The sequence below is a fragment of the Dendropsophus ebraccatus genome, chromosome 5 (genome assembly GCF_027789765.1).
Source record: "Dendropsophus ebraccatus isolate aDenEbr1 chromosome 5, aDenEbr1.pat, whole genome shotgun sequence".
Taxonomy (NCBI): Eukaryota; Metazoa; Chordata; class Amphibia; order Anura; family Hylidae; genus Dendropsophus; species Dendropsophus ebraccatus.
Genome location: NC_091458.1, coordinates 38,826,656 through 38,849,206, shown reverse-complemented (window position 1 = coordinate 38,849,206; position 22,551 = coordinate 38,826,656). Strand labels below are relative to the sequence as shown.

At 41.0% G+C, this 22,551-nt stretch overlaps 1 protein-coding gene across 1 annotated transcript in view; it reads right to left on the bottom strand.

The window, feature by feature from the left end:
- RXFP2 (relaxin family peptide receptor 2) overlaps positions 1 to 22,308 on the bottom strand; it is a 199,275-nt gene extending 176,967 nt beyond the window's left edge. The window contains exon 1 of the mRNA XM_069972085.1: positions 22,259 to 22,308. Coding sequence (XP_069828186.1) covers positions 22,259 to 22,301 — 43 coding nt within the window. The 5' untranslated portion in view covers positions 22,302 to 22,308. The remainder of the gene's footprint in view (positions 1 to 22,258) is intronic.
- Between the last annotated feature and the right edge of the window lie 243 nt (positions 22,309 to 22,551).

Here is a 22,551-nt window from a genome sequence, read left to right as displayed (position 1 = left end):
GCGTTCATAGTACAGGACAGATAATGTCATGATGTCCTGATTTGTGCAAAATTGCCTTAAAAAAACAGATTTTTTGCAAATCAAGGCGGAAGTGTAGCCAGGAGACAGTACACCACTGAAAGTATAAGTCTTTTTGGGTGGTCATGGGCCCCGGGCTGCCACTTGAAACGCCCCTATTATAATCCACTACTGGCTGCGTATACGGTGTGTGTGTTTGTACCCTTAATGAGAACCTGGAGCGTAGTTACTAGCTTAAAATCTAGCTTAAAAAGCGATATCTTATAAGCCTTTTTATTTCTCACTTCTCATATTATTTTATATTGTCTGCATATTATACTATAAAATGATTGAATTGCTTTTTGTAGCTGAAGATGATGGTATTTACTATTAGATCAATTCCCTGGACACAAAAACAATGTGCAATGTCAGCTGCAATATTATGGGTAGACCAAGTGATGCTCAAGCTTTGCCTTTTCTGCAGTTATAGAAGAAATACATTGTTTCGCTTTTATAAAGCGCTGTCATAGTCATTCTTTATATTAATATATCACTTTAGTGTAACATAGTCTTCTAAAATGTGCGCAACATTTAACATTAAAGGGGCATTCCACTGAAGTGCTAAAAATTAAATCCTCCCAAACTTAGCTGGTTTTACTAACCAAGTCCCCCTGAGTATTTTGAGATGTATCCCATCTTTCTAGCTTCCGCAATTCATGAGCTACAAGTTTTTCTAAAAAGCCAGTCTATATCCAAGATGGCGCCGTCCAGAAAATTTCCCAGCATGCATTGTTCCTCACCTCCAACTGCCAAGTATCTGCCTCATATTGTAGTATCTGCCCATTGCAAGTTTAATCTGCTTCTGCAAACAAAATACTGTATCTATCAATTTATCTATTTATTCACAAGCCACTCTTATGATATGGCAGTGTGGGGTATGGTCAGTTTGGTGAGTTCTTCGAGATTCTGGGGGAATTGGGCGGGGGGAGGGGGACTTGAGTCAGGTCCTTTAAGTGTATCCTCTCTATAGCACACTTAATAAAGTTAAGCAGTCTCCATTGTTCTCTGTCACTGTTTCTACCTCACAAACACAGGACACTGGTTTATTTTACCTCACACCCCAACCCACTGGTTTATTTTACCCAACACCCCACCTCACTCCACACAAAATTCTTCTTTCCTTTTCCCTATACTGCTCAGGAGTCTGCCACTGTTCTGTTGTTTCCCTGCCCCTTGGCCAGGTGCTCACTGATTAGTGTGATGTCAGTGGTGGGCGGGGTTAGAGATGAGGTGTTGAAGCTTGCCTGGCAGCAGAAGAGACCAAGTTCATGTGACTTTGGTCTCAGAAGGGAGGGGGAAACAGAGGAGCCGAGACCATGTGGACGAGGAAGCAAGGATTTTTTGCAGCTTCAAAGTGAGGATGTGCTGCAGACAAACGATCCAATTCATGTACTGTAATAGAAACCTACTACAAACAAGCTTAGATTATGGGTGGGCATTCAACAGGGTTACATTTTATTAAGTGGAGTCCCCCTTTAAAGTAAACATCCTCCCCTTATACTTCTCTATAAAGGTCTGCATGTCTGTGCTGATTCATTCCATAATTTATTTTCATAGGGGTCAACCCTTTGTTTTTCTAATACAATGCTCTGGAATCTTCTGGAAAGAGTTAAACATTAAAATTCTGGATAGCGAATAGGGAGCTAACACATTATCATTTAAATGTATCATTTAAATTTATGTTTTTGCAGTTAGTTTGGTTTTTGATGTCTCTTAACCAAGTAAAAAAAAAAAACCAATGTAATAGATGAAACTAGGTATGCTTGCCAGAGGCATCCTTTCGGTAATGAAAAATGTATTCTTTGTAAATGTAAGGCACGTATTTGCCTAACATTGGGGGTAGTAACCTGGGGGTGTATTGTGGGAAAGTGCTCACTTCCATGTAGGAGTTAAAGCATACCTGTCAGCAGCTTTTTGATGACTAAAGTAAAGGCAGGGAACAATAGGGTTTTTTTTTTACCTTGAATCAAGAGATATATGTCTTATTTCAATCCATAGCTTTAGCCCTAAGATATAAGCTTTAGAATATTATGCAAATGAGTAGATAAAGCTCACTGGAAGTTTAACTGTGCTGAAAAAGCCACGCAATGTACGGACTGTCAATCTAAACGGTGTGGGTTTTTACATTCAGTTATAAGGGCGCTAGTTAAAGGGGTATTCTGCTCAAACATAACTTTTCATGTGTTGCTGCCCATGGTGAGACTAACAATTCATTCCATACTTGTTATCATCTATTCAGTCTCCTTCCCCAGTTCTGAGCTGCTGCTGTTGGGGCTGCTTTTTATGTTCTGCTCTGGTATTCCTTGTTGTAGCAGAGTCCAGTGTTTCTAGGTGTTTGTGATCAGAGTGATTTTGACTGACAACTGACTCTCCCAGTCAGCTGTCGAAATCTGGGCTGGGCTGGGACTCCTAGTTCTATAAGTACCTTCACTTGTCTCATGTTGCTTGCCTGCAATAGTGCCTAGTTTGACTAGTGTTACTGGACCTAGCATTTCCCTGCATTTGTATTCTGTTTACCTGACTTCTGCTATTGACCATTTGACTCCCACTTTGGACACTATTTTGTTACTCGGCAGGTTTTGACTTGGACTTCTGACTTCCCCTTCATTGTGTTGTGTATTGTCTTGTTTTGTTCTGTTTCACTTTAGTGAGATCAGGACTGCCGCCCAGTTGTCCATTGCTGTTTAGAGCATCTGAGGCAAGTAGATAGGGACAGAGGGGCTGGTGCCAGCTTCAGGGCTCACCTTTCCTTGTGTCTCCCTGTCCTGATCCTAACAGCTGCTTTCTGCTGAAGACGAAAAAGAAAAACTGTGTGAGCTTTTTTCTCTTTCTTCCCCTCCCCCCCCCTCCCTTCTGAGATGTAAACAAGTCCCTATCTGCAACTTTGTAAGGGATAAACACAGTGAGTATATAACTGTAGAGGAAGATGAGAAGTGATCTGTAGTAACTAAAAGCCCTATTCCACCAACAGATCTGACGACAGATTATCTGCCAAAGATTTGAAGCCAAACCCAGGAATGGATTTGAAAAGAGGAGAAATCCATTCTTTCCTTTATGACCTGTTCTCTCATTATAGTCTGTTCCTGGGTTTGGCTTCAAATCTTTGGCAGATAATCTGTCGTCAGATCTGTTGGTGGAATAGGGCCTTAAGGAGTTAAAAAGGAGCAGGTCTGTCGTGTGGCACTGGTTCCAGGAAGAAGCCCCCTAGGAGTTCAATTGTTGCAAAAGAGTGTTTGCTCCTTTCTTATCTCTTCTGATTTGAAGTCATTTACTTCCTCTTAGAAGCGGATGAAGAATTGAAGAGAATGTCTCTTAGGAAGGAATTGTTAGGGTGGTATTACACGGGCCGAGCAGGGCCCGATAATACCTGTAAACGAGCAGCGATCTGCTAGATCGTTGCTCGTTTACTGGACCTATTACACGGCCCGATAATCGTTTGACAAGAGCTGCAAGGACATCGTTACTGATGTCCTTGCAGCCCTTGCTAAACTGGCATACATTACCCATCCACGTTCCAGGGCTGCTCCTGCGTCCGCTTCTCCCGGGGGTCCCGCGCGCTCTCTAGCGTCACAGCAGCCTGTCAGCTGGTAGGCCGCTCAGCCAATCACAGGCCGGGACCGCCGCGGCCTGTGATTGGCTGAGCGGCCTATCAGCTGACAGGCCTCTGTGACGCTAGAGCGCGCGCGGGACGCATGGAGAAGCGGACGGCAGCAGCAGCCCTGGAACGTGGATGGGTAATGTATATCGTTAGTCGCCGGCCACGCACCGCTATTACACGCAGCGGTGCGCGGTCGGCGCCCGACGAAAATAGGTTCTAAACTTTATCAACGATCAGCCGATGATCGTTGTCATCGGCTGATCGTTGCATTTATTACACGGAGCGATAATCGGCCGAATCGGGCCAATTCGGCCGATTATCGTTCCGTGTAATACCACCCTTAGTCTCCCCAGGGCAGCAACATATGAAAAGTTATGTTTGAGTGGAATACCCCTTTATTATCAAAGGGGACAAACTTTGCTGGACATTTGCAACCCATGGAACATCCAGGGTAAACAAGCACTGTTTTTAGATGGAAAGATCGACCATTGATGAGTTTTTGCAGTCCAGGGAAATGCCCTTTTGGCTTTATCTCCTAATTTGCATAATGTTTACTAAAGGTGAAGTCCCGTGTCTTCTAAAATGCGACAGCTGGCAGGGGGGTAAATTGATTACAAGTACTAACTTCTCCCTGTTTAAGCGGTGAGCGGCGGGACCACCCTTAGGACCCCTGCTGAGGTCTAGGATCTCCAGAGCTGGCACGTCACGACCTGGCTGATGCACTGGTCGCTCAGCTGCCACAGTCACTGATTGGCTGAGCGGGCTTTCAATCAGCTGGGACAGACCTTTTCCCCGAAGTCGTGTTGTCATTACATTTCGGGGGGAAATGCCTTCCGAGGCCAATAACCACAGGCCCGTGCTGGCTACCGCATTTTAAAAAAATGCCAGACTTCTCCTTTAAGCTTATATTTTGACCAGTTTTATAAGAAGGGTTAGAAGCCCTATTGTGCCCTGTCTGACACTGTAGCTTTAGGGTTAAAGGGGTACTCTGACCCGGGGGTATTTTTGAACTATGGCCGGGGAGGGGGTGGTTATAGGTGGAGGCGGTCACTTACCTCCCCGGTGCCGGATCGCGCCGCCTCGTACACCCGTCCCGTGGCCGCTTCCTGGTGTGAGCTGCGGCATGAGACGTGACATCTCAAGGCAGCTCAGCCATTCAGCGGCCGTAGTGGAGTCCCGCCTCCTGGACCCGGCACTGGATCCCAGGACGTAAGTGACCGCCGCCGTCTAGAACCACCCCCTCCCCGGCCATAGCTCAAAAATACCCCCGGGCTAGAGTACCCTTTAAAGAACTGATAACACCTAAAAATCTTGTCCACAATCTGAAGCTGAAGTCTATGTTTCTGTCGCTACTTAAAGGGGTATTCCTGATAAATATTTTTGTATGTAAATGTATTCAGGGTGGGGGGAAAATCCAATACACATACTCACTGCTGCTAATCATTTTGCAAGTAACATCTCTGCTTCCCAGAGGTTTAATCCTACAGATTCACCAATAACCTCCATATTTCCACCATTTTTTTTGGCAGTTTTCCTTATACAACTATCAGACCCATGATTGTAATTCTACAGAAATGTCAAGACATAATAATTTCAAATGCCGAAAGGTTCGGCAAGTCTGCTCAAAACGACTTCTAATGTATAGTCGATATCTCATCTGTGCCAGAAGATTCCACGACTTTCACAACTTTATTGCTTTTACAATCGCTGTCTCTGAAATCAGAGAAATCAGAAATGATCTGCCGAAATGCTACAAAGATTTAACGTATGGAGAAAGAAAAAAAAAAAGCTCAGACTTTCACTTTGCAGAAGATAAACTATAGATGTCTTATCTTTAAAGTTGTAAAGATTGCTAGAGTATTTCCTGAAACTGGCTGCTATTTCTCGAGGATTGATGTTCTTTTGATCTTTAGAGTCTAGGAAGACGGCTATATTCTGTTTCGCCTGTAGTTTTTAACTGTCCTACTAGAATTTTCCAAGTTTGTTGTTGCTGGCATAAAAATCGAGATGATACGGACGAAACATCATGTCATATAAGTTAGCTAACAGCAGTTGTGATTTATTCCTGGTTTTCCCTGTGTGATCTGTATTAGACAAAGGGGTTTTCTGTTAGTCTGTTCCAAGTTGGATATGTTCAACTTTAAAGTTTTGTTTTAGTCTTTTTTATTGTTAAATGCGGAAAGAATCTTGAAGTGAGTTACTGTATTCTTCTTCTGGCTATATGTAGAGATTGGTGCTGATCTCAGTACTGAGACCCTGACTGATCAAACCTCTTGACTTTTTTTTTTTTTTTTTTAAATAAATGACAGTAACGCTTTAAAGTAACTTAAGATCCTATGGGAAAAATCAATTCTGGTGAAGGTGCAAAGAATAAATTTTAGCAGAGCAGTATGAGAAATGAAAGCTTAGAATTTTACTATAGCTAAACTGTATGTTTACATGACATTGTTTTCTTTCCTTTTTTAACCCCTAGATAACCAAGGACAGATCGGTACGCCCTGGAAGTCTGTGCCCAAATGACCCTGGGCATACCAGTACGTCCTTTGCTATGAAGCTCTCTCTGGTGCGGAGCGTGCTTCATAGGAGGTGGGGGGCGGCTGCAGTGAGCAACCAGCACCTCACTGTTAATGGCAGGCAGCAGCGATCGTGCTTTAGCATGTCATTTACTTCTTAAATGCCACGGGGGTCCCGATCATTGTAACAGACTGCCGGAGGTCTCTCACCTGCCTACGTACGGTCCGATCAGCAATCTGCTTACTGAGCCTGCACAGGCAGGCTCAATAAGCAGATTGCCTATCACACTGATCAATGCTATGCCTATGGCATAGCAATGATCAGTGTATGAAATCAAAGTAATGTATGTAAAAGTCCCCTAGGGGGACTTAAAATGTGTTAAAAAAAAAAAAGTTAAAATGATTATTCCACTACCCCAAAGCCCCTCCCCCAATAAACTTTTAAATCACCTCCCCTTCCCATTGTATAAATAAAACATATAAAAATAAATAAATAAACAAACATATAATATACCGTAGCGTGCGTAATTGTCCGATCTATTAAAATAAAACAATCGTCATCGCGAACGGCATACACAAAAAGAGGGAAAAAAGTGACAGGATTACCGATTTTATATGTAATAAAAAGTAATCAAGACGTCCGATCTTCACAAATATGGTATTAATAAAAACTAGAGATCATGGAGAAAAAAAATAAATCTCATACAGCCCCATAGGTGTCACATAAGTGTCACAATAGGCCCATTTTATTAATAATTAATTGCCAAAAAAAGGATTTCATTAAAAAATATATATATATAACATTAGAGAATCGGTGTAAACCTGCATATGGTTGTGTTCGGACTGACCTATAGAATAATGGTATCATGTCACTTTTACCATATAGTGCATTACGTAGGCACAGGAACCCCCCAAACATTTCCATATGGCATTCTTTTTTAGGATTTCACCTATTTATATCTTCATAAATAATATATTTGGGGTTCCATCATACATGTTATGGTAGAATGAAAGACGCCATTACAAAGTACAACTATTCCTGTAAAAAACAAGCACTTACATGGCCCTGTGGATAGAAAACTGAAAGTGCTAGAGCTCTTAGAAGGGGAGGAGAAAAAAACGAAAACACAAAAATCTAAATTATAGTGAACCTAACCCAATAGATTGCAATATATTCTTTGTCTCACACCATCGGAGGCCATGTTCACGTGGCGTAAGACACCGGCCATGATTTATACAGTACATACGTTGTGTGAACATAGCCTGAATTTGCGACAGTCATTGCTGACATCCGATATTTGCCTGATAATTATAGGCGGCCATCATCTGCAAATATCGGACGGCTTTTTGATGGCCGTCGGCAATGAGGGCCACAAAATCAGGTAGTGTGAACTTGGCCTTAATTTTTTTGTACGGGTAGAAAACACTTTGGAGAAACAGCAACAGCTGAAATTGTAGAATAGTTTACAGATAAGAAAATACGACTAATGTTACACTTCCCAAGTCTGTAATGTGAACTTTTTATTAAAAAAACATTTCGGTATTCAAAGAGAATCTTCAATGTTTTAGAACTAGCAAATTTTTACTAGCTAAAAAATACTATCAAAAGAGTTTCAGAAATCCTAACTTGGGGTTCATGATACCAGTCTGGAGGGTTTAGGGCTTTTAAAGGGGTTATCCAGCGTTCAGAAATTTGTTATTTATTGCTGTCCCTCAGGAGACCATAATAAACATATTACGCTCACCTCTCTGCACTCCCCTGTGTCTCCGGTTTCCCCCCCTTCGAGACTGCAGCCACTGCTGCTTCTTAGATTAAGGCTGCATTCACACGTTCCGGGAAGTTGTCCGTGCTCACGGATCCGTGCACACGGACAATTTTACAGCCCATTGCTTTCTATTGGGCTATTCAGATGTTCCGTGATTTCACGGATCCGTGATCCGTTCCGTTAAAAAATAGGACATGTCATTACTCGGAACGGATGCACGGAAAGAATTCCCCATGGAAATCAATGAGATCCGTGTTTTTCACGGATGTACACGGATGTGACATCCGTGTTCATCCGTGAAAAACACGGATGTGATGTAATTTAAAATGCTTTAACACAGATCCATGAAAAAAACGGACACGGATACAAAACGGATGCAAAACGGATGAAAAACTGACTGTTTTGCACGGATTACGGAGGTTGCTGCCGGACCACAATCACGGACCGGGAAAAACACTGAACGTGTGAATGCAGCCTAACTTGTGTCAGGAGTAAGAGCCCACTCAGGCAATCACTGACTGAGACAGGACAACGCTGTGGTCAGTGATTGGCTGAGCAGGCTGTCACTCCCAAGTCAAGTTTGTCTTGGAAGTGGCGGTTGCTGCAATCATCCTGGGACAACAGAGACGCCGCTACAGGACACCGGGGAAGTGTGGAGAGGTAAGCATAGTATGTTTATTATGGTCTCCAGCATGGAAGCATTATTTTTAAAAAAAATTTAAAAGCTCAATAACCCTTTTAAGTCTAACATATTCACAGCTTAGAACAAACAGTTATGATAGCCATTGTTCTCTATCCAAAGTGAGTCTGCTGCTGAAATTATATGTATTCTATAACTACCAACTCTAGCTTTTGGTCCCGCTGCCCTCTCTCCAACACAAACACATACAATTTTCTGTTTTTCTTCTTTTATAATACAATGTTTGGCTCAAGGAGCAATTTAACATGACTGCAGTACTAAATTGGAACAATCCCTTTCTTCCCTCTCCTCCTCAGATGCAGACACTTTTATTACAGTTCATCATCTTGAACAAATGACTACAGACTACAATACAGTATAGCCTGTATGTGCATCATGTGATCTAACTTTGTGGAGAATAGCAGCTTTAAAGATAAACTAAGGTTATGTTGGTGGACAGCATATTCAGCACAGAAACTTTGACATATTTGACAAGACTCAAAAGGTTAGCATGGGAGCTTGCAAGTGTCTTTTTACCTAAAGAGTGTTTTGTCAATCCTGTGACTTGAAAGGCTATGTTCACACTACATTGAGAATGGACGCTGACTGTAATGGAATCAGTGTCTGTTCTTTACTGACGGGGCGTCATTGCATTGAAGTGAATAAAATTCCGCCCACTGTGTTCATATATCGTTAGTTTAACGTCCGTTCTCTAGAATAATGTACCGGTCTATTATTTTTGGACGTTGTTCAGTGAACAGCGTTTGGAAATAAAAGCTGTTCCACAATGGAATGTGTGGTGGCGGCCGCACATTACATTGAAGTGAACGGCTAATTGATTTGCGGGCACACCCGACGGTACCCGCAAATCAATAGTAAAAAAAAACGTTCCTGGAGCGGATACAGCCGCTAGAGAGGGACAGGCTGTTCACCAGGGAGAGAAAGCTTTTAGGTGAAGTTATGTAGGACCCCTAAAAACCCTTGTTAAGGCTAAAAGTATAAAACCCATATATTTAGAAGCTGTTGTGAGACATCTACTGATCCTCAAAACAAGACTGGAATTGAGAAGCACTTGTGTATACGGCTGTATACTGTGATTGTGGGATTATACCTGTTATCTTGCTACTACTAATTTGCGCAGTCTGCATCCAGTTGAACGGCTCTTTCATTTTATTATTGTAAAATACAATTATGTATCCGGTATACGGCTGTATACTGTGATTGCAGGATAATACCTGTTATCTTGCTACTACTGATTTGTAGTTATCGTTAATTTTCGTTATTACGTATTTTACACTACACCTGACCTGATACGTACGTAAGTGCGTACCGCTAGACCGAAATGTACGCTTCCACTTTACGTTCGTAATTTGTTCATAAATCTTCGATGAACACGAACCGATCACAAACTTTATTTTTTTTTTTTTTTGGTTTGTGTTCGGGATCCGAACCGAACATTGGAATGTTCGCTCCTCACTAGTGTTAGATGTACCCAGGAATGCTTCCCCTGCTGTCCCATATACATTCCAGAGGTGTTGGCATCATTTCCTGAGGTTTAATTGTGCACTTGGTGACCTCCTAGTGGTCGAGTATTGATTTCCAGGTCCCAAGAATTTTTCTCCCGTAGTCTATAATGGGATTCGATATGCGTTCGAATATACAAGTATCAAGAGCTATTAGAATTGAATTTTAAATGATCAAATATTTCACTATTCGCTCATCTCTAATACTAATTTAACTTCCCTGGTGGTCTATGAGGGTCAGCAGTCAGAGTCACTAATTTGGTGGTCTAAAGTTGAAGAGGGGGTTAATAGTCAGGTACTGTTAAGCTTAGGGCAGCAACCTCTTATGAAACAATCTGCAATGGAGCATATAGTAATCCCATTACATTTGACTAAGTGTCACACAAGCATAATAAGCGGCATTTCGGCGTCTGTACTGCAACCTCAGGTCCTGTCCTGACTGTGGGTGTAATCATCTAAACTGACAGCATCATCCATTTCTTTGATAGATGCCTATATTCAGGCCATTGTATGGTCGTGCTCTGATTTACAGTTTTTCAATAGGGACACAGAAATTAACCTGCATTGCGCTCTTAAGAAACTGGCATTAATATTTCTTCTGTCAGGTGGTTCTCTCAAATTACTCTGTAATACTTGTCCTGTACTATTCTTTTTGTTTTGTGGTTATTATTTTAAGGACTTTTTTGAACATATGCAACTAGTTCTGCAGCACACACGGTATACACATATGTCACTGCTACACTTGCATGCACAATGCCAAAATTTTTTTGCCAAAAATCGATATGCCAGGAGGGGATAAACTAAGGGTCATATTAGACAAAGCGATTTTTGACGATTAACGATACCAAACGAGATTATTTATCGCTAACCTGAAGTCGTTTACCATATTATACAGAACGATAGTCGTTAATTACAATCGTTACTACAATCATTTACTAACCATGCAAAATTAGGGTGCATTTACACAGAAAGATTATCTGACAGATTATCTGCCAAAGATTTGAAGCCAAAGCCAGAAACAGACTATAAACAGAGATCAGGTTATAAAGGAAAGCCTGAGATTTCTCCTCTTTTCAAATCCATTCCTGGCTTTGGCTTCAAATCTTTGGCAGATAATCTTTCTGTGTAAATTGACCCTTATGGTGTATTCACACAGACAGATTTATCTGACAGATTTTTGAAGCCAAAGCCAGGAACAGAGTATAAACAGGGAACACTTCATAAAGGAAAGACTAAGATTTCTCCTCTTCTCAAATCCATTTCTGGCTTTGGCTTCAAAATCTGTCAGATAAAACAAACCATTAAACTAAACAATTAGTAATCAAATGCGAAATTACAGGGAACAATTAACAACGATTATAGGGTCAGATCTAAATCAACGATCAACGACACACAAGCGATTTTATGATCGTTGCCTGGAATTACACAGGACAATTATCGTTAGATTCGAACTATTTAACGATTTTCCGCACGATAATCGTCCCATGTAATAAGGCCCTTAGGCCATAGGGCAGGTCAGGATAGAAGACTTCAGGGGAGGTGGTGTGGCAAGAGGCTTTTGATGATAAAGCGAAAAGGTTGGCCACTAGTGATGAGCGAATAGTGAGATATTCGAATATTCGATATTCATACGAATATCCCGCGAATATTCGATTGAATATTCGATCCCATTAAAGTCTATGGGAACAAGTATTTGATTAGTTAAAAACATCTATTTGATCATTTGGAGGGTAAAACCGGAAGCTGGGTGATTTGAAGGCTTATCGAATATTCGCGGGATATTCGTACGAATATCGAATATTCGAATATCTCACTATTCGATCGAATATCTATTCGATCGAACAGTATTCGCTCATCACTATTGGCCACCCTAAAAGTGATGCTGCACATTGATAATTACATGTTTTACTTGAAAGCGGGACTCACAATATATATGGTGATTACTGAAATTTATGTACAAAATTAAGACTGCATGGAGATTCTGATGAAAAGGTAAAAAAAAACTTTGGTGCTCAGCAAGCTGGTGTTTGCAGTGTAAGGCTATGTTTGGGGGCAGTCTTCCCTGCCGGTGGTGCCGGCTGGGTTTTGGTGGGGCATTTTGGGTTTGGTCCTGTGACATGGCCTCCCTTCCCTGCATGTGCACGCTTTGCGGGGTTGGCGGTCGCTGACCGACACAGTGTGGAGTTAGCGTAGGGACCAGTGTGGGCCAGGGGACCTGTGCGTGGTACACGGGGCAATATGGTTTGAGCAAATTTTGTACCAACATCCTGGCGTTGGTTTTTAAAATAGACCTAGCGGCATTAGTATCAGCCATAGGTGGGATGTGCAGCCCCTCCTTTCTCTCCATGTCGTATTTTATGTTTAAACAATGCTTTTTCAGCTATGTTTAAAATTACGTCCATCATTTTGAGTCTAAAATAACGTCATTTAGCTGTCTGGCCTTCCCTTAGTGGAATGACTGGTCATTGTACATTAGTCCATTGAATTTAATAGTAAAAACAGAGAAAAAACAGTGACAAAACTGTGTGTGAACAACTAATAAAAAACATCTGCAGTTTGCAAAAAACGTCTGCAAATAATGAATTTGACCATTTTAATGTCCGCGGTAATAACGTGCATTATTCAATACATTGTGTGCATTGGACGTCCATCTTGTCATTGACTTTAATGCATTGTCATTGCAGTCAGTTAAATCGCTGCAAAAACGGACGTTATTATTTATTTCTATTTGACGTTGTGTGAACATAGCCTGGTGGTGTAAACTTAAGGGGGTTGGCTACTTTATAGTAATATTGCTCAGTGTACAGTATTAGTAAGTGTACTCGCAGCCCTTCCTGACAGCAGCTCCCTGTGTACCTAATAGAACTAATATCAGACTCCCCTCCTCCAGGCTGGGCTGTCCTGCTCTGTGGTGAGTCTGTCCATAAGATGGCTGACATGGAGGAGCATGTGACCATGCCCCGCCCCAGTGTCCTCCATAAGCATATATAGGCTCAGTGGTGGACACTGAACAATTTTACTATAAAGTGGCCATCCCCTTAAACTAAACATATTTGTCGTTTCAAGGATCTTTCTATACTTGCATGATTTTGTTAGATTAGCCATTTAAAGTGATGACAAGGTGATTTTAGTGCGGTCACTGCTGTTCTTGATCCCCTGAGAGTCCTCGTCATAGTGCACAGTGATTTCACACTCTCCCCCTTTTATGGGACTGAACCAGAGGCGGGTTACTTGCTAGGTAATCCTTTCCTTACGTCTCTTGCCAATCATATGACAGTAGACACAAGCAGTGGATTGCAGATTGCAGAGAAGTTAGACACCTCGTGGGCTTGACTTTGGAGCTGTATTCTGAATGTTAATAAGTTTTGTTAAATGAAGTGATTTATAAATATGCTAGGAATTACATTGACTATCAAATCGAAGTTAGTTATTTTTATCAAGAGTGCCTTTTTAAAGTCTCTCGCAACGAGGATCTCACTACACAACTCTTGATACTTGTGGTCAGGGTTCCTTATACATGGCTAATAACTCGGCTCCACAGTACTCATAAGCCATTTGCCTTGTGTACTCCAAAGACCTTCTATGGTTTGGCAGAGTCTGCCATCCGCTCGAAGAATGAGTGGGTTCATTCTTCAGATCAACTGCGGAATCTTTCAAACCATAGAATAAAGCCTATGGGACCAAGCTGCAGAAACTGCGGCTGGTGATCGGCTGGGATTCCATAGTGTGGACATACCCTTGTCACCAGCTTTACACAAACTGCTATGGCAGCCACTCTTGGTATATACATTGGGGGCTTGGGTTTAGTGGCCAGAATGAAAACTGCAAGACTTAAGGGTTATTTTATAATATAAATAGTATAAGGAAAATTAGAAAACACATCACCGAAATCTTCAAATAAAAAATGTTTGACGTAAAAACTTGATTTAAACAATAGGCCTTTTTTTGAAGAGATTCTCCCCTGTAAGGAAAGCAAAGACTGACAATCTTGGAGATGTCCTTCAGTTTATTGACTAGGACAATGCTCTTATAAAACAAGCATCTAAAATTTTTATTGTAAGAAGTACGTACATTAGGGGGGTAAAAGGGTTCGGAACAGGCAAAAGACAATGTAGAAGAAAGTGAAAGGGACAATAAATAACAATAAGAATGCATTTAGGCTACTAAAAGAGAAAGGCAGTAGAGAAGCACAAAAAAGGTTAAATTAAATTATGTAAAAAAACAAATAAAAGCAGTAGATTTGCAGACAGACAGGCTCTATGCTATAAATAATAAAATTAACTAAAAGTTTCTTCAATTATACATAGTAAAAAGTCATTAAAAAATAATGATAGAATAATTTTGCTGTGTGTTCAAGAGAGAATTTAATAAGAATTTAATAAATATATTTATCTGTATATTTACAAAGGAAATAAAAGTCAGGTGAAATGCAAAGTGATAGAATGAATTCTTCATTAAATGTTACTTGTGTGAAGTGCAGTGTCACTCAAAAGAGATTGAAATAGACAAATCCCCACATCCAGATGGTAAACACTCCTGTGTTCTAAGGGAATGTTCTAACAATGTTTACTGAGGCAAAAATATAGCCATAGTTTGATAATTAAGGAGGCAAATAATAATCATTACATACTGTTGTAATTATCAAAATACGGCTGTGTTTTTGCCTCAGTTTGTGTGAAAATAGCTTAAAGAAGTTAAAGGGGAATTCCAGGCCGGGGGGTATTTTTCAGGATTGCCAGGGAGGGGGAGGTCCCTTACCTCCCCCGTTACTACGCCAATGCCCAGATCGCGCCGCTTGGTACTCCCGTCCCGCAGCGGCTTCCTGGTCAGAGCTGCCACATGAGACGTGATGTCTCAAGGCAGCTCTGCCAATCAGCGGCCATAGCGGAGTCCCGCCTCGGCCGCTAAGTGGCAGAGCTGCCTTGAGACGTCACCTCTCATGCGGCAGCTCTGACCAGGAAGCGGACATGGGATGGAAGTACCAGTCGGCGCGATCTGGGCACCAGCGCTGGAACGGGGGAGGTAAGTGACCTCCAGCTTCAATTTCCTGCCCCTCCCCGGCGATCCTCAAAAATACCCCCCGGCCCATAGTACCCCTTTAAGTGATGTCATGGCCAGACTGATATTTTTTACATCTAGGCTGTGTTTACACACCGTAAAATAAAAGAAAAATGCAACACTAATTTTAAGGCAAAAATATGTTAGTAACTTTAATACAATAATGCGCCAATGGGAAATGGGCTGGCAGTGCACACAGTATAGAATAATGGGTGTAATTGATTATCGCAAAATACTGCATTTTTTCCCCTCTGTTCATACATCACATCACAATCACATTCATATATAGCTTTTAGCCTTAAAGAGGCACTGTGGCGAATTTATTTATTTTTTAAAGTCAGCAGGGGTTGGGAATCACAGAAAAGTTTTGCAATATACTCTTTTTTTATTTAGTTTTCTATGTTTAAATCAACATTATTCATATGGCCTTTAGGTGTCTTCCTTCACTCAGCATGTGTACAGCTACTGCACATCCACATTCAGTAGCAGAGAATACTAATTGTGGATGAGCTACTGCACATCCACATTCAGTAGCAGAGAATACTGGGTGTGCTCGCATTGTATGGTCAGCTCTCCTGTCACACAGCATCAAAACCTCTGTAACCACAGAGTGACATTATACTGACTGAATTGTTGCATAACAAAGAGCATTGTCTACTAGTAATAATATAATTAGCCTTCAGATGATATACAACATGAACGATGAACAGGCTTGAGTGTGCAAAAGACTGGGACTTCTTGTGTTCGGTCTCTTTTTTTAAACAGAGAAAAGAAATATCAGCATAGAAGGCGCATGGACCACAGCTGGCCATATGTATAACCCTAGTTTATACATAGAAAATGTTGTTGTTTTTTTTTAATGTACGTATAGTGCAAAATTACTTGCAATCACAACACCCGTTGTCTTTGTAACTGTGACAGGCAGAAGCGTTGCAAGGCATTAAGATTCAGGGCAGTACCCTGGATAGGAAGGTCATTGCCCTGAATCTTTTGCCTACTGACGTCAAGTTACAGGGGGCAGGGTCGGCGCCCAACAGTGATCTCCCCCCCCCCCCCCCCCCCCGAAAAGCGCCCCTGCCTCGGCACTGCATCAACATCGCCCTCTCTCTCCCCTGAGACTAGACCCCATGAACGTACAGCATGCTGAGGTCATACTGCTCCAGTGATGTTAACCGGCCCTTCATTCATTGGATGGACGGCCGCAGCGGCTTAACGCCCCCGCAGCGCCTCTCTCCTGCCTCCACATGGGCTCGAATGACGTCACCTGGCAGGATCCAAGCTGGTGAGTATTGTAACCCAGGGGATGGAGGCCGGGGGTTGGGAAGACTGGGGGGTTGGCAGTGTGTGTATGGGGGTGGCCAGGTGGGTTAGTGTGTGTGTGTGTGTAGGGGGGGAGTAAGGTAATATAGCGTGTGTAGGGGGGTCAGAAGGGGGCAGAGTGTGTGTATGTGTGTGTTTGGGGTGTCAAGTGGGATAATGTGTGTAGGGGTGGTCAGGTGGGATAGTGTGTGGGGGGGTAAGGTGGGATAGTTTCTGTAGGGGGGTCAGGTGGGGTAGTGGGTGTGTAGGGGGGGTCAGGTGGGGTAGTGGGTGTGGGGAGGTCAGGTGGGCTAGTGTGTGTGGAGGTAAGGTGGGATTGTGTGTGTAGGAGGATAAGGTTGAATATAGTGTGTAGGGGGTAAGGTGCGGTAGTGTTTGTAGGGGGGTCAGGTGGGGAAGTGTGTGTGTGTGGAGGTCAGGTAAGATAGTGTGTGTAGGGGGTAAGGTGGGATAGTGTCTGTAGGGAAGTCAGGTGGGTAGTGTGTGTGGGGCAAGTTCATTGCAGGCAGAGGGGGGAACCTTATTACTATGGTGGGTACAGCAGGCACATTATTACTATATACGGGGAACAGCAGTGGGGGCATTTTTACTATGGAGGACACAGCACGGGGCATTATTACTATATGGGATGAAGGGGGGCAATGTTACTATATGGATGCACAACAGGGGGCAATATTACTATATGAAGGCATAGCAGGGGCATTATTACTATATAAGGGCACAGCAGGGACATTATTACTAAATGGAAGGCACAGCAGTAGACATTATTCCTATATGGGGACACAGCAGGAGACATTATTCCTATATGGGGGCACAGCAGGGGATATTATTACTATATGGAGGGCACATGAGACATTATTATTATATGGGGGGGGCACAGTAGGGGCAATTTACAATGTGGGATAGCACAGCAGGGAGCATTATTACTATATTTGAAGCTGTACAACAGGGGGGATATTCTATATGGTGATGCTGCACAGCAGGGGGGATATACCAAATGGGGATGCTGCACAGCAGAGGGGGCCACATGAGGACTGCTGCATGGGGACCTATACTATATGGAGGCACAGTTGAGGCCTATAATTTAAGCAGACACAGAGGGAAGGGGGCGGCTACTACTATGTGGGGGTAGAAAGAAGGCCTTTTCTATATGGGAGCACAGATAGGGTATATAGGCCACAGAGGAGACCTAATTACTGTGTGTGCTGGAGCAAGGAGCCTAAAATGTTTTTCCTGGCAGATTCTGAAGAAAAGGGTTATGGCTTGGGCCGAATGGAAAAGAAAGAAAAGTGAGCGACTCTGATCAGAGAAGACGTCAACTGTGAGTCACAAGTCACTATTTCAAAAACTAGCCAATATGACCATACATAGGCTTTTAAAAAAAGATATATATGCAAACACACACACACACACACACACATACACACACACATATATAGTGTGTGTATGTGTGTGTGTAACATCAGTGTAAAAGTCAACTCAGGGGGCCCATGCCCTGGATGTTTTAGGACCCTAGCAACGCCCCTGGTGACAGGTAGCACAGTAGCTTAATAGTGACTCAAGATATGGCCAAAGGCTGTGAGCCTGTATTAGGAGTCTGCACTAAAGATAGTAAAGTACACTAAAACTACCATAAAAGATACATTACAGAGTGTTATACTGTAGCTTTCTAACAGCTTTTTTCAGAGCAGTTCAGAGTACCCCTTTAAGGTTTCTTAACTGATAAGGTCTGTGCCACAGGACTGGTGCATAGTAAAAGCATCACCAATATTTAACAAGAGATCAAAACGTGAGACTAGAAACTATAGCCCTGTTAGTTTAAACTGTGTCTGCCATTTTAAAAGATTGTTAAAGGTCAGCATGATTTTGTTACATTTACCCTTCAAAATGGTGATAAGGCAATTTTAGCGCTCTCACTGTTCTTACTAACAGAAGCCCCTCCACAATGCACTACTACTTTGTATTCTTTCCATTCCAGCGAGTGGGACCAGAGCTAGACTGTTTAGTAGTACACACACAGGCACTTTCTTTCCCTTATGTGTCTGGCTAATCATAGAGCAGCAGCTATTCCTTACTGCTGTGCCTGATAGAAGTGCAGAGGACTGATCAGGCCGCACTGTGCTGAGGGATGATTCATAGTAAGATGAGCAAGGAAAGGAAAGGTGGTCTCTCTCTTCTGCACATAGCACCACCTAAGACCCACTTACACTTTCTGTGTTTACTCCGTTGAATAAGAGGGCATCGTATGCCTCTATATGAAAGAAGGATGAACAGATAAAAGAAGGATCAACATAGTTACAGAGTGAAGCCCAAGATCAAAAGTCATCCCCTATCAATTTATTCGACTTGATCAAAGAGGGTCCAGCTACTTGACTTCATTCAGTCCCTATTTGATCTCTTTTAGTGAGTTAATATATCTATTATACCCAGAATCGGGGAGAAAAACCTGATTTGTAGGGGTCTGAGTGCTTGGACCCCCACTTATCTCTAGAACAGAGATCAACTATACCTTGAATAAATGGAGCGCCAGCTCCCCTATTCATTATAGGAACAAATCACCTACATTATTGAGATCTGTGGGGATCCAAGTGGTCTGACCCCCACTAATCAGGTATTTCTCCTCCTGTCTGTGTATAATAGATACATTAAAGGGGTTATCTGCTTAGGTAAAATACATGTTTAATATTCTCCCCCTCCTGGAGACTAACAATTTGTTCCGTACTTGTTAGTAACTTTATCAGTCTCCTTCCCAGTTTTCTTCAGGTTAATAATTCAGTAACAAGTACATGCTCATAGCCAACCAGCTTCATATTACCTCTTGAATGTCTCTAGATGCCAGTCACATTCTCATGATTCTGGTAAACATTAATGTCCTAGGGCGAGAAAATTTATCAAAAGGAACAGTTTTCCTTCCGTAAACTGTACAATACATTTCAAAGCTACTTAAGAAATACCAAGAAACTGAAAAACTCTATATGCTACATAAATCCTATAAATATTGTAAATAAAGTTCACCGCTGTTTTTTTTTTTTTTTTTTTGCAAACAATAAAATAAAGTAAAAAAAATAACATTTTCCTTGGGTAAACTGAATAATATACTATACCTTTACTTTAGGAACACTGGTGAACACCAAGAATTTATGCAAAAATACTTATTCTATAAAATCATACAAACAGTAGAAAAGTTCATAATTTTCGGGACAAATAATCCATTTTGAAGTGAACAAATGAAATAAAGTCAAATACAAACAAATTTTTCCCTGGATAAACTGTACAATACATTTCAAAATGACTTCAGAAACACCAGTGAATAGCAAGCACCACTACATAAAACAGCATAAAAATAATAGAAATTGTGATGAAATGTTTACCACTTTAATAATAATAATAATAATAATGATGTATTCTTAAAAGAACAAATGGAATAAAGTAAAAACAATTCAATTTTTACAACGTTTTATGTTCCTTTAGACAATGGTCATTCTATCACTTTTGTGGCTGACTTGCTTTTTGTTTACTTAAAAAGTGTGAATGAAACTTTTTGTTTGAATTAGTCTCCAATTCTAATTGGATATGAAAGGAAAAAAAAATATAAATATAATATTTATACAATAATAATAATAATAATAATAATAATAATAATAATAATAATAATTATTATTATTATTATAAAATAAGTATATTTAAAAAAAAAAATATATATATATATATATACACACTTTTTTTAGGAGACCCAGTATTTTACAGATCTCTAAGGGTCACACATAAATGACCTTCTTGCTTGTTTCATCTTACAATATGTCTATGTATGACTGTGCCAATAGTAAGTTTGAAAGGGTAAGACTTGTCATCATAGATTAGAAAAGATATAGTATATCTGGAAATAAAGCATATATATTTCATCTGAGGGGCCATATGGAATATGTAACTAGCTGCATTTAGATAACATATCTGTGAGAACCCAGTGAATGGTCCTGACTCCTGACATGTTTGCAACTAAATCATATTAGTCAACTCCTGCAAAGTAGCCCTGCCAGAGACCGTATGCTTTCCGCCATGGAGCAGACTCCTTCACTTTTTAGACTATTCTCAATACAAGTCATATAGAGCTATCTGCTCGGTGGCTGCAGTGCTTCTCCTGGTCCCATCTGGCACTATGACAGCTCTGTGGTCAGGAATAAAAACACCTTGCTCCCTGTTTTTCATGCCTTCTGTCAATATACTGTATGTACATTTAATCCGTCACATTTAGCGAGAAAACACAATGTACAGACTTTAGCTGGATGCATTCACACAGGATGACATTTCTGGATGGGACTGTGTATGTCCGACCAGCTTTAAGGTTATGGTCAGCAAATAACAATAAACCAGAGCGTAACAGCAATGTGACATTTACATTGTTACTGGGAATTGTTCTGTAGAGGTTCAAGTCCATCATAACAGTGTACATCATAGAGAGTGCTCTATAGTTATAGTCAGCAGCTAAAGTTATAGTAAACCACATATAAATACAACTGTTATGACAGCACAATAAATAAATAAATACAAAGAAATATAAACAAATAAATAACTAGATCTGTATCTATCTGTTAGAAACATTCTATTAAAATGTATAGTTTGAATCTTCATCTTTACTATTGGTTCACTATAGTCAACACTAGTGATGAGCGAATACTGTTCGATCGAATAGATATACGATCGAATAGTGAGATATTCGAATATTTGATATTCGTATGCATATCCCACGAATATTCGATATATATTCGATATGCGTTCAAATCCCCCAGCTTCCGGTTTTACCCTCCAAATGGTCAAATAGATGTTTTTCACTAATCAAATACTTGTTCCCATAGACTTTAATGGGATCGAATATTCGATCGAATATTCGCGGGATATTCGTACGAATATCCAATATTCGAATATCTCACTATTTGCTCATCACTAGTCAACACAGCCCAGGATCCTTTCTCCGAATCTAGATAACATGTCTAAGAGAATAGAAATCAATTACTGAAGCCTCATTCTGCATATATTTACTCACAACGTAGTAAAATATTATAACCAATATAGTATGAATACACAGAGCAAGTGTGAATACTCAATCATATGTTAGTATCCAGTTGATCCCAATGACAACATTATATGCAACGAACTCCTTAGCTGCATAGTGGTCGTCCACATGGGGGTCAATTTACTACAATGATGTGAAAGGGTTTAAAAAAAAACCAGCCATAAAAGATTCCATTTCTCCTACATGGTTATCTATATTATCAATAACCCATTGTAATATTTACCTTCTCCTAACTTTTTCATACATTGTTATTTACACCATAGGGCTATAATATTTAAAAAGAATCACTTTAAATTCTTATCTACCGATTTCACTTTCATATAGATGTAGCAGAGCTGGGACGCTGTAACAGAGCTGAGTTTGTCATTTGGCATTTAGTGGTTTTCAAGACTGCAGGTAAAAAAAAAAGAAAAACACAGAATTTGCCAAATTTAGCTCTGCTATATCTATATAAAGGCGAGTGTAATCAAAATATATAAGAATAGGTTAGGAACACAATATATCACCCTGTTCAGTGATGGCATAGACATGCCCTTCAAATAGGATGCATTTACCTTGCACCCACACATCGGTATAGTCATTAAGGAATCCTATTGTAATATTCACAAAGCAAGATATAGACAAGTCCTGTAGAAATGACTTTAAAGCCAGAATGACACAGCATGGGTCTTACCTTTAATGTGTAGAAAAATGACCAGCTGAAGGAGAAGAATCATTGCAGTCACCATGGCCATAGAGTAGGTAAAGGCTGATAGGCATGGACTTGTAGTTCTGCTTTCTTAAGATACCTCACCAGCTACTCTGAGACAGGAGAGCCCTGTGCAAGCTTCTCACATTGCAGAGCATGCTCAAATGGCACAGCTCCTAGCTGCTACAGCAGATCTTGCCTGGCAAAGTGATGCTCATTACACTGTATATTACAGCTCAGGCTGACTTTTGAGAGCTTCATTTACTGCCACGTATCGG